The 12,832-nt window shown below is 48.9% G+C and overlaps 2 protein-coding genes across 10 annotated transcripts in view; one reads left to right on the top strand and one right to left on the bottom strand.

Moving 5' to 3' along the window:
- The window catches only part of LOC147228530 (cytokine receptor common subunit beta-like), a 176,375-nt gene that overhangs the window by 136,348 nt on the left and 27,195 nt on the right, over positions 1 to 12,832 (top strand). The gene's annotated exons all lie outside the window — the stretch shown is intronic.
- On the bottom strand, positions 9,331 to 11,578 carry LOC147228535 (B-cell receptor CD22-like). The gene is made up of 4 exons (XM_086156464.1): positions 11,170 to 11,578; positions 10,415 to 10,675; positions 9,847 to 10,107; positions 9,331 to 9,730 (listed from the first exon to the last, which is right to left on the bottom strand). The coding sequence occupies exons 1-4, from the start codon at positions 11,477 to 11,479 to the stop codon at positions 9,642 to 9,644; spliced, it is 921 nt and encodes a 306-aa protein (XP_086012590.1). The 5' UTR covers positions 11,480 to 11,578; the 3' UTR covers positions 9,331 to 9,641.

Raw genomic sequence — 12,832 nt, 5'->3', positions numbered from 1 at the left:
AAGTGGAAGTGAGAAAAAACAAAATAGACAGAAAGAGGACACATGCTGGCATTGTGGTAAAACAGGCCACTGGTCACCTTCGCTGACAAAATAGCAAAGAAAGCAGCAAAACAAACACCTTCCACACCATCATTAATTGACAGTGACGTACTAAAGGATGCTCAGGAGAATGCATCAGCTGCTGAAAGACCATCCTGGCTCAAGAGAGGAGCAACAGACCTCAGTGGAATTTTGGTGATAAATGAAAAACCCATCCTACCGAAATCATTATCTAAAACAGCAGCTCTTATTTTTACTCATGGGCTTTGCCATGTGTCAACAGGAGGGATGGGGGTACTTATATCACAACACTTCTATACAATTAACCTAAATTACTATTTAGGACATTTTTGTGCACAATGTATAACATGCATTAAACATAATGCTCAAGCAAACTTAAGGCCAAAGAAAGGAGGGTTTCCAGATCCACAATATCCTTTTGAAATAATACATGGTCGACCATTCAAGTTACTGATTACACATCCAGACCTAGAGACGGCCCTCACAGAAGACTCCATAGTGGAATACATGGTAGAAAAAATGGAAAAACACAAAGATAACGAGATGTAACAGACACAAATGATCTGCCCGAATCTCAAACTGCTCCACAGGTGAAGGTCCGAGTTGGTGATTGGATCTTTGTGAAAGTCATAAAGAGAAGCTAATGGAGTTCAGCACGCCGGGAAGGATCGTTCCAAGTTCTTCTAACCACACCGACCGCAGTGAAAATTGCGGAAGGATCCACTTGGACTCATCAATCCCACTGTAAGGTACTCCCTGTGGATCCCACCGACACTGGCTGGTGGGGAAGGCTGACTACAAAGGGGAGCAAGAAGGATAGTCTTACTCGTCTCAAGGCATCGGCTGTGTCAGTGAAGAAACCACCGGATCCCGAGCCGTCTAGCTTGGAGGGATCCAGGATGAGCCGACAAAACAAGAGAACCCGACCCAGCAGGAGAAGGCAGAGACAAACGATGACAAGTCTGAGGAGAAAGAAGGACCATCTCAAAATGGTGAAGAACCAGCCGGAGGGTAAAGAGGACAGTGATACTTTAACACCATTTCCACAGTTTGACCCTCTTGGAGGGATTGTAAACGGAACTTGGTCACAAATAATTTTAAAATGCCTTACACCTGTAATTGTGATTCTTATCCTGTTTTGTTTGTTCACTATGTGCATTATTCCGTGTTCGAGAAGCATGATTGCTAAAATGGCTTCCGCAGCCTTTGTCCAGATGGCGATGATAGCAGTGCAGACCCGACGGATGAAAGCGTCTGCCAAATGACTGCAAAGCAAATGGCAACCTACCCCCTGATAAGGAACTTACCCCCCTGAATGGAAACAGGAATCACCCTCTCCCTGTATATGATCTTGTCAACACCACCGATACACATTCACACGATAAAAGGCCGAGCAAGGAGGAACTCGGTGGGATTCTCTGGATCTTGCCTCCAAAGAGCGCTGAGTCTCCCCCTCTGCAGAGCTCAAAAGAATAGTCACTTGTCTGTGTTATTTCTTGCGATAACCTCGGTCTCCTCTTTACAGGCTTCAACTTAGACCGGCACGAATTAGGATCTCTCTCTAACATGGTTTATTAGAGGTCAAGAAATACTCTTACGTGAATTCCCGGGCCGAAATGAACGTCACCCCGAGGGGATCGTTCACCCTCTCTAGACGTCCGCTGAGGTGCGTCCAGTCGGATGTGCAGATGAGGAGATTTCAGCCCCGACCTCAGGGAGTGGCCGTGATTTATACCACTATCTGGATGGTCGAGGTTTCTTCCTCATATGGAGTTGTTTTTCACAGCCTTTGGAAGAGGTCAACTAGGTACCAGGCCGTGTCATGAACTGGGCCTCCAGGCCTTCTGGGATTCGTCATTGCTAGTGCATTGGGGGTGTTAGTGGAAAAATACAAAGTTGGGTGCACTTTTGCCATCACGTGATGGGTTCCCGCGCGTGAATCTCGCCCATTTTTTAACAGTTGGTAGACTACATCTTGTATAGACGAGGTGACCTGAAATAGATCAGTGACTCCAACATAGTTGTTGGTGAGGATGGTGGTTTGTAGGATGACTCTGGTGACAAGGAAGATGAAGAGGACAAAGTGGTGGAAGCTGAAAAGGGAGGAGTGTTGCATGGTTTTCAGGGAGGAGTAGAGAAAGGCTCCAGGTGGTCAGGGTGAGCTTCTAGATGATTGGACAACAACAGCTAGTGTTATCAGCTCCGCCCTACCCTTCACTGAGTGTCCAGGATATGCAGCCTCAAGTCCGACAACACGACCACAAGGTCGATCGAAGAACCGTGGCCTCAGGTGTCTTGGTTCCAAGTGCAAATATGGACGCCTTCATTCCTGACCATGGTGTTAGTTGTGGACAATCGGTGACCAGCACAGAAGTCAGGATGAGCTTGGAGCTGTAATTCCACTGCACATACTGTCCACAGCATAGTGGACAGTATCTCTGCCTGTTACGTGGAGGAGCGGAGTTTGCTTCCCCGACGGAGAGGAAACTCATCATCTCCAGCTCATATGTTTCTCCATGTAAACAACTCGAAATACATCCTGATGAACTAATGGAGCCATTTGGTTTGACTTTGACATGAGCATCAGAAGCAGAGAGAGAAGAGGAAAGGCAAGATTCTGGGACTGAGAGGAGGGACTTTGAATATCTGGACTATGACAGGAAAAGGTAGAGAGTTGGTGGACATGATGCAGAGAAGGAAGATGGACATACTGTGTGTCCAGGAGACCAGGTGGAAAGGTAGTAAGGCTAGAAGCTTAGGAGCAGCTTTAAGTTGTACTATTATGGTACTGAGAAGAAGAGAAATGGAGTAGGAGTTATCTTGAAGGAGGAGTTTCACCTCGAGGAACGTCCTCGAGGTGAAAAGAAGGTCAGATAGACTTATGAGTCTGAAACTGGAAATTGAAGGTGTGCTGCTCAGTGTTGGAAGTGGCTATGAACCACAGGTGGGATGTGAATCTGAAGAGAAGGAGAAGTTCATGAAAGAGTTGGATGAAGTGATGCAGAATATTCCCAGAAATGAGAGAGTGGTCATTGGTGCAGACTTCAATTGGTGAAGGCAATAGAGGGGATGAAGAAGTGATGGGCAGATTTGGTATCCAGTATAGGAATGCAGAGGGACAGATGGTGGTAGATTTTACAAAATGGATGGAAATGGTGGTGGTGAACACTTTTATCCAGAAAAAAGTGTTTTTTCTGATCAACCTCTTTTTAATTCACCAGACAGAACAGTCTGTCTTCTAATACGTCCGCAGGCTGTTCCCGAAATCCAGGGTGTTTAAGCATATTGGTTTTATTGCAATAGTGATAACGTTGGAATTTGTTTTTTTTTTTTTTTTTTCAGAGCACATTGGAAACACCTCACACTTTATGGGAAGAATTCTATGTCCGATTTATATTTTTCTCGCCATATTTTGCGACGGGCAAAGACATACGGAGCACCTTGGAACCAAACAAGTGTCATTGCAAAGCCTCGCCAGGAGATGAAGCCAGAAGATTGGCTGAAACGCCTGGTTCTCCTTCCTGCTGCAAACACGACTCACCTGCTCCTGGAATGAGGAGACGAGCAGCTGCTCGCCGATTGGCCGGATGTGGTCACATGATCGCACACCTGTGCCCAGTGGACTGGGAAGTCCAGACTGGGAGACTGAACTGTTTTTGGGTGCATTTCTAAAAACGACAGTCAAAACCAATCTCCCCACCTGAAGGCAGAGGCAGGCTACCCCCTCTTCCACCGGGTTGAACCCCTGTCTCCCTTCCTGTTCACGCTCTACACCTCAGACTTCAGGTTCTCCTCGCAGTCCTGCCACCTGCAGAAATTCTCAGATGACTCTGCCATCGTGGGCTGCATCAACGGAGGCCAGGAGGAAGAGTACAGGAGCGTGGTGGACAGGTTTGTGGAGTGGTGTGGACTGAACCACCTGCAGCTCAACGTGTCTAAGACAAAGGAGCTGGTGGTGGATTACAGGAAACAGAGGACCCATCCGACCCCTGTCACCATCAGGGGTACAGAGGTGGACATTGTGGACAGTTATAAGTACCTGGGTGTCCACTTGGACAATAAACTGGACTGGACTGACAAGAGTCAGGTTCTGCAGCCGAGGATCAGATCCCTGAGGTCCCCTGCTCCGGTTACCATCCGGTTCAAACCGAACCCAGCCTCCTTGGCCCTTCCTGATGTCCAGGCAAAAGAAAGTTGGGTCCAGTGATTTTGTTCTTCATGGGGGTCTGCATACAAAGCTGGATACTTGTTGGTCATTCAGGATGAGCTTGGAGCTGTAATTCCACTGGTGTCCAGCAGAGGTGAGAAAACACCCCAGAGCTGGAGATGAAGCCAGAAGATTGGCTGAAACGCCTGGTTCTTCCTCCTGCTGCAAACTCGACTCACCTGCTCCTGGAATGAGGAGACGAGCAGCTGCTCGCTGATTGGCCGGACGTGGTCACATGATCGCACACCTGTGCCCAGCGGACTGGGAAGCCTGAGAGGAAAAGTCTTAATATCCACAGGTGAGTGCTCCTCTTCTTCTGACTTGTGGAGGAAACTCAGTCAGATGATCCAAAAAGGGACCAAAATAAATGCCAAATTCTCCTGGTTACAGTTTAAAATGTTTCCGCCCGGTTTCGAACCGAGGACCTTTCGCGTGTGAGGCGAACGTGATAACCACTACACTACGGAAACCTGCCGGATGCCTCTCATGATTTCTCAATTTACTACTAAAAGGAGAATCCTGGTCAGCTGGATCTTCTCAGATCATCTTCATCTCACGTTCGTATCGTGGACAGTATCTCCACCTGTCTGCGAAACACTCCTCGACGAGGAGGAAACACTCTTTGTTTACTTCTTTAATGACCAAACAACGTCGATTCCATCTTATTAATATCAGACACATATATTCCGACGTTCATCTAAAACACTTCAAACCCTGTCGATAACATTTGCATCCAGTATAATGTTGTTTTTCCCGCCGTCATGAAGCTAAAGCCGACTCCATCCTTGCCGTGGTCTCGTTGCGGACGCTCACAACCCTTGTTGCATCCTTGTTAAAACTTATCGCCGCTGTCGTCCTCGTTATTTTATGTAACAAACGGAAGATTCATTTATTCGGTAACGACGCCCTCCAGCCGCATACCTGCTACCTTCATTCAGCATGTCCACAAGTTTCTCTTTTTCTGGGATAGTTAACAACTTCCTCTTAAATTTGGGCGCGTCATCGGGTGCCTTTGCCGGCGCGGAACGTTTCGTCCTCATCATGGAGAAAATTTGCAAACTTAAATTTGGCAAGTTGTACAGAGACAAGGCCCGGAGATTGTTGGTCTACTGTAAAAAATAAGCATTAAAAGATCCGCGAAACAGCGAGGCTGCAAAAGGTGATCATTGTTTCTCATTAATTCATATCCAGATGCACTGCGGACAGCAAAGTAGGAATTTCACTTTGCAGGAAAACCCGTTTCTACACTACGACAATCAATGCTTTGAATCTCTTGAATCTTTTCTCCTAACATGCCAAAGGTTACAGGCTGGCCTTTAAATTCCTAATTCTGCAATGTTTGTCATGGAGATGAAGAGGGAAGCATTTCCCAGATATATTGATAAGTTGCATCCAAGGATTTGGTCTTTTTAGCTTTGCAAGATTCATTTCAGGAGGCAGATTGGCTCAGGTGTGTCGAATCCACGACCGAATGAAGATGGATATTTTAAGGTTTTAGTGAATTCATTAAACCGCTAACATTCATAGAGACTGAAGAAGTGGATGCTCGTTTTATTTACAGGTTGCAGGCAGTTGGAAGGGACAAGGGTCAGTGAGGAACAAACTGTTAAAAGTTATCTTTTGAGATTTTTACAGTCTGCCAATGTGTCTCTATGTTAGTTTACTGGACAGTATCTTCACCTGTCATGCGGAAAAATACGGCGTTCGATTCCCCGACGGGGAGGAAACACTCTTTTATTGATTTATTACCTTTTGTGTATTTCATTTTAACTCTTGTAACAGAAGGTTTCATGCTAACGCACTAAGCTAAGGGACACAACAGGGTTGCTAGAAAGCTGCAAGCTAAAGAGTGAAGCTCGACTGTGGTAGAAATAAAGCCATATATCTGGAGCACCTCGGAGCCAATCAGCTGTCGTAGCCAAGTCTCGCCACTAGATGGCGCCAGATGATTGGCTAGACTCACCTGCGTCTGGAATCAGGAGATGAGCAGCTGCTCGCTGATTGGCTGGATCTGGTCACCTGATCACACATGTATATGTCCATCTCCTGAGTCCAGTGGACAGTAAACATCTAGTAAACATCTTAATATCCACAGGTGAGTGATTTCCTGCACTGTTTATTTACATTGTAGTTAGTTTAGTTAGTGTCTGTGAGATCTCTATTTGTATGAACAGTGTTCAAAACTGTGCGGTCCAGTTTTACACACTAGGTTTTCAATTCCTCCTTCTGCATTGCTTGTCATGGAAGTATTTTGTGAATAAATGTGATGTTTTGGTATTTAAACACTGACTTTGAGTCTTTGAGCATAAAAAGCCACTCCTCAGTGATCCTGCTGTGGACACTGCTTTGTTTCTCCCTCATGGTCATATTAAGTTACTGCAGAAGTTTTAGGAAGTTTGCTAAATGTAGTCATTTTCCTCCAGAACATTCATCAAACAGCAGATGTGGAGGTGCTATCTCCTATCCTAAGGTTTGTTCCCTGAACGCTGCACAATTCCACCTTATTAGAGGTGAGGAAGGGAAGCACTGCTACCTACTAGCCGTTCTTGGACTTTGTTTCATATTCAATGTCTAACAGGTGTGGCAGGAATCTGAGAAGGTACCTTCAGTGAAATAATTTAAGGAGGCTTCACTGAAACCCTTATCAGGTTTGTACTGACAGCTGGTTGGAGGAAACACGGTCGGACAATCCAAACTGGGACTTAGAAGACCTTCTTGTCCTTCTCTTGATGTTGGTGATGACTGGAGGTTCTCAGTCACCCGGCTCGAGGTGAACTCTTGTTGAAATCTTCTTATCGGGGCAACTGGACTTGAATTTCTTCACTTGCAGGCGTGTCAGCCCTCATCACAGAGGCCTCTGAAGTTTCTGAATATACTTGTTTTGGGCGGGTCTAGGTTATGGTAGCTTGTTACGGAAATGGACGAGTTGATGGCCAGAAACTCGGTCAAAGGGGGTTGTTATGTTCATGGGGTGTCATTAGCTAGTTGCAATCCTGCGACTAACAACCCCCTTAAATTCAGTTGCCGCGATAAGTAGATTTCGACAAGATGTCGATGATAATGATGGCTCACCACCCACAGGAAGGGTCGAGGGGCGCAGCGTGAGCCAGGCGGTAGCCGGACCGAATCGTTGGACTTGCGGTGGCGTGTCCTGGACACTCGGGTGAAGAGAGGGGCGGCGCTGTCAACTGATCATCACCTGGTGGTGAGCTGGCTCGTCTAGCAGAGTACCCAGTCAAAAGGAGTTTCAACTCACACCTCTGGTAGAACCACAACCACATCCCGAGGGAGGCGGGGGACATTGAGCCAGAATGGTCCATGTTCTGTGCTTCAGACCGGAGCTGTGGCCGAAAGGTGGTCGGCGCCTGTCGGGGTGGCAACCCTCAAACCCGCTGGTGGACTCCGGCGGTGAGGGATGCCGTCAAACTTGAAGTTCTATCCGGCCTTTCCGGCAGGCCGAGCGGGATGTGGTTTCGGTGGTTGCCGATGCAAAACTCGAGCATGGGAGGAGTTTGGGGAGACCGTGGATAACAACTTCTGGTGGGCGTCGAGGAGATTCTGGTCCACCATCTGGCGGCTCAGGAGGGGGAAACAGTGCTCTGTCAACACTGCGTACAGTGGGAGCGGGGCACTGCTGACCTCAACTCAAGACGTTGTAGATCGGTGGTAGGAATGCTTCCAAGCTGAGGCACTCTGGAGCGGACACACCTATTTCAGGGGCTGAAGTGGTCAAAAGCTCTTCTGCAGCAGGGCCCAGGGGGTGGATGAGGTCCGCCCTGTGTTCCTCAAGGCTCTGGATGGGGTAGGGCTGTCCTGGCTGACACGCCTCTGCTGCATTGCGTGGTTGGGGAAGAGGTACTGCCCCAAGTGGGGGAGTTCAGGTACGTAGGGGTCTTGTTCACGAGTGAGGGATGGATCGGTGGATCGGTGCGACGTCTGCAGCAATGCGGACTCTGTACCGGTCTGTCGTGGTGAAGAGGGAGCTGAGCCAAAAGGCGAAGCTCTCAATTTACTGGTCGATCTACATTCCCACCCTCACCTATGGTCACGAGCTGTGGGTGGTGACCTAAAGAACGAGATGAAAGAAGCGGACGAAGGGACTTTCCTCCGCAGGGTGGCCAGACTCTCCCTTAGAGACGGGGTGAGAAGTTGGGTCATCTGGGAGGAGCTCGAAGTAGAGGAGAGGAGTCAGATGCGGGGACTCCTGGACACCTCGCAGGGGAGGTTTTCCAGGCATGTCCATCTTGGGGAAGAGCCAGGACACACTGGAGAGACCATGTCTCCAGGCTGGCCTGGGAACGTCTTGGGGTCCCCAAAAGGAGCTGGACCATATGGCGGGGGAGAGGGAGGTCTTGGCCTCACTGCTCCGGCTGCTGCCCCTGCCACCTGATTCCGGCTAAACGAGGGAAGATGGATGGATGTTAATAATAATTCATTGATGGGCTGAAGTAGGAAGTAAGTGACACATTAGTCACTTGTTCAGTGAGTTTGAAATGCTCTTTATTTTAAAATAGTGAGGGCAGGATAAGCGTAGATGATGGATGGGTTGTAGGAAGGAGCAACAAAGAAAGCAGTTGAATGGGTGGATTCCCGTTCTTCTTCTGGCCTGCCGGAGAGTCGGTGAGCAAGGCAGCGAATCCACGGCTGCTCCCCGGACGCTGCTCGGAGGACCCGCCTACTGCTCGCAGGTTTCATGCAGGGGATTAACAATGTCCTGCAAGAGCTTCATGGAAGTGTCAAAAGTAAAAGATCTTACAGTTTTAGACAAAGTCCCTGGTTGTGACAAACCCTCCATGGCCCGACAGACTTTGGCCTTTATCGCACAGCAGCGGCGCACTTACGACATGAGGGGGAAGGTCTGCGTTCTAAAAGCTGTCGGCGTTACCGTAGCAACCACCAATGAAAAGCAGGCTCTCGCCAACAGAGGGGGTCCTGGGAGAATCTCCAGGACTCACCCTGGATATTTGATAACACTGTACTCCATGTAATCCTCATCCCTTTCCTTCTCTTCATCCTCACCGCTCAGGCCGAGGCCTTTGGTTCGAAGGACGTTGGAGTAGACGGGTTCTTCATGGCTTTTCTTGAAGGTCACAGTGGAGTGTGCAAGGTTACCGTCCGGCCCTGCTGCCGTTGCTCCTGCTCCGGCCGAGGAGTTCTGGTACTGGTGTTCCTGAGGAGACGGAGGGGCTTCAGTCTGCTGGTCAAGGAGGTTTGAGGAAGATCTGGTTCCTCACCTCTGCTTCCCCGTCCGGTTCCACTTGATGCCCAGACGGTTGTTTGAAGAACATCTTTTTACTGGGAGGCAGGAAAGACCAGATCTTGAGTACTCATGTTAAACTCAAGGGAAAGTCTTTGGGTGTCAACCTTGAGGCACTTACCTGAGAAACAGGGTGACCAGGAGCAAAACCAGGACCAGAAAGAAAAGTGCAGCGATTGATCCGCCTGCCACCGCTTTCATTGAATCTGGGAAATGGAGAGACACCGAAAGGACATTTCGGATCACTGACAACTGGACTGTTCCTCCCGAACTCTTCACAGACAAAGATGAAGAGAGACGACGTCAAACAGCCACAACTTACTGGCCTTGACAAGGAGATGTACGGTAGCCTGGTGGCGCCCTCTTGTGTTCTCCACCTGACAGCTGTAGTTCCCACTGTCTTCAACTAGAACCTCAGTGATGGTGAGGAGCCGTCCGGCGGCTAGAAGAGAAACGTTGTTCTCCTTCTGCCAGACGTACGTGGCTTCTGGGTTTGCATCACTGTTGCAGCTCAGGTTGACTGAGCTGCCCTCCATCACGGTGTTCGCCGGGCTTATCGACACCACGGGGAGCCTTGGAGCGTCTGGGAGAGAACGTTTGTCAAAGAAGGTTATTCCATATTGCCGAGCAGGAACGAGTTCTGCACGAGGAGCGTCCCATCTGCCGAACCCTCCGTCAGTCTCCTCGCTGGAATCAGCAGAGGACGACCCGAATGTTTACTCTGCGGATTCTGGTCCGTCGACGACGGGCGACACAGTGATCAAACCTAACAGAGGCCCGGAGAATTGATGTTGGTTTCAACATCCGTCTCTTTCAGCACACACTTTGGCTGGTGGTCCTAAACCCAAGCTAGCAGTGAAACACGGACTCACACTTATGATTGCACTTACACTGCACATTGACGAGCAGAGCGTTGGAGGTGGTTCGTCCGTACGTGTTCTCAGACCGGCAGTGGTAGATCCCTCTGTCCTCTGCTCGGATGGAGCGGAAATGATGACCTCCATCTTGCGTTTGGAGCAGTGTTTGGTTGTCCTTGTACCAGGTGTAGTTAGCCACTGGGTTAGCATCAGTGCTGCAGCTCAGGTTCAAGTTGCTGCCCTCCACTATGTCACCTGCTGGCCTCCGCGACAGCAAGGGAGGCTTGGGGGGATCTGCAGGAGATGTCCGGAAAGGGATCGGGTGCCACAGGGATGGACAACTGTGAGAAGGCAATCTAGATTTCTGTCTCCAACCACAAAAAGCACCAAACATAGTCAGGCAGCTGTTCCATCATCATTATTCACCATCTATCCATTATATGCGTTCATTTCCTGTGGAATCCTGCACGTTCCAGCAAACATAGCAGTACCACCAGAAATTGTAGGGGGAGTTTTGCACAGTATGTTCAAGTACAAACAGCGACAGGAACGGAGAAGGAGAAGAAGAAGAAGAAGACGACAATATGGTGCCTGGAGAACAAGGGAGAAGACTTCTCCGTCCACGTGCCTCTTCTTGTTCCTTCTTAGAATGTACATCATCCCCAGCTCCTCCACCGGCACCATGTTAGTCATTGTCTGAAACAGACCTCTGAACTGCCTTCAAGTAGAAGTGTATTGCTGAACAAAGTAAAGCAGGCTTTGTTTTTCAAATGACCGCTTCGACTCACATTTCACATCGATGTGGACGGCCTCAGACGACTTCAACCCCGGCACATTTTCAACGGTGCAGTAATACTTCCCGGAGTCTGAGCTCCGAACTGGACTGAGGAGGAGTTGTCTTTCTGCGCCCACCGTGGTGTTTTCCCTTCCAATCTTGTACCAGAGGTACTTCACTGTCTCCCCCAGAGCGCTAAGGCAGGTCAGAGTCACTGAGCTGCCCTCCAGGATGTCAGCAGCACTGAACGACACCCGGGGGACATCCGGAGCATCTGGGGGTGAAGATGTGGAAACAAAAGACATGCAGTTACAAGTCAGCATGTTTAACTTTCCCCTGCAAGTGGACGGCAGGATGACGGCTTCAGGCTGGACTCTTCAGGTTGTTTGGTTTTCCAATAAGAATGAAGGAAAACTCACACAGCGGCGGAGATGGGTGCTGAAGATGTCCTTCCAAAGCACAGGAGACAAAATCTGCGGGACTCAGCCAGAGCTTCAGGTGATCCTTCTTCTGGGAGGGGATCTCACTTCCGTTCAGCATCCAGATGTAGGAAAAACGACCCACTGAGCTGCAGCTGCTGTGACACAACAGCTCCACTTCCACCATGTTCTTATGGTTGTTTGTCCTCCTGACCTGAACCTGCAGAGCTGGATACCAAAGAGAGAGCGGGGAATAATGTCATCGTAAAGAAGCAGCCGATGCTTTCTAAAGCGATGGGCTTCGGCCGGATGTTTGCCTCCACGCAGACGACAGTGTGGTATGTTGAAGATGGTGAAGAGAAGGAGAAGAGTTATGAGGGAGAGGATGTTCCTCTCAGAATACAGTTGAAATCTGAGTTCGACCTTTGCTGTGAACCAAAGTCTGGAAGCGGTGAAAGTTCTTCAGCACCTGTAACGGTCAGCGTTGTCGCAGGTAACTCGTTCTTCCATAGAAAGCCTGTCCCCTCAAGTCTGAAGTGATACTCTGCTGAATCGCTCTCGCTCAGGTTGCTGATTCTCAGTGTGGAGCGTCCGTTCCCTGAACCGTCCACCTCAACACGTCCGATGTAGTTTTCCTTTTTCCTGATGTCTTCAGGCTGTGAGGGAGGCCTCCGATCCTTCCCTTCAGTGCGGAACCAGAACGTGGACGAAACTGTCCCTGGACCGGTGTAGCTGCAGGAGATGTCCACGGCCGAGCCCTTGGGGGCGCAGATGTCTCTGTGGGTGTAGGTCACCATGTTGCACACAGAACCCTTCACACCTGAGAGAGAACATTTCCAAGCAGAGTCACAAAGAGATCAGAATAATAGAAGAGAGATGCTAACAAAGAGGGGACTCACACACTGCAGGGGAGGGATGGCGCTCGTATCCTTGTATGGCACAAGACACACTGTTTGCAGAAGTTTCTTTGGAATAATAATGATAATAATCACTTTCTCCTTTAATTTTCCCTCCATTTCTAAACCAGCTATATGTAGGTCCAGTCATCTCACAGTCGTTGACACATGACATGTAATAACTGTGTTTTTCGATCCTGAGGCCTGGAGGGACGAAAGACAGGAAAGATATTTCATTCAAATCTAACTTCACACAAAAGGAATATTTTTTTTCTTTTTTGTTTGAAATTTGTGTGTGATGGAAACGTCTAGTCGGAGAAACGTTGCTGCTGGGGTCTTACTCTTGACTTCCAGAGTGACC

The sequence above is a fragment of the Fistularia commersonii genome, chromosome 12, assembly GCF_037954325.1.
Source record: "Fistularia commersonii isolate RoL2024-O1a breed Wild chromosome 12, RoL_Fcom_v1.0, whole genome shotgun sequence".
Taxonomy (NCBI): Eukaryota; Metazoa; Chordata; class Actinopteri; order Syngnathiformes; family Fistulariidae; genus Fistularia; species Fistularia commersonii.
The sequence above is the reverse complement of the archived record's forward strand: the minus strand, read 5'-3'. Positions and strand labels throughout refer to the sequence as shown.

Excerpts from the sequence above, each read along its gene's own strand:
- LOC147228535 (XM_086156464.1), bottom strand. The coding sequence starts at position 11,479 with ATGCTGACTTGTAACTGCATGTCTTTTGTTTCCACATCTTCACCCCCA. Across the intron at positions 10,676-11,169 it reads CGTCCACATCGATGTGAAAT|ATCCCCCCAAGCCTCCCTTG; the intron begins GTGAGTCGAAGC and ends CATCTCCTGCAG. Across the intron at positions 9,731-9,846 it reads ACATCTCCTTGTCAAGGCCA|ATTCAATGAAAGCGGTGGCA; the intron begins GTAAGTTGTGGC and ends TCCATTTCCCAG.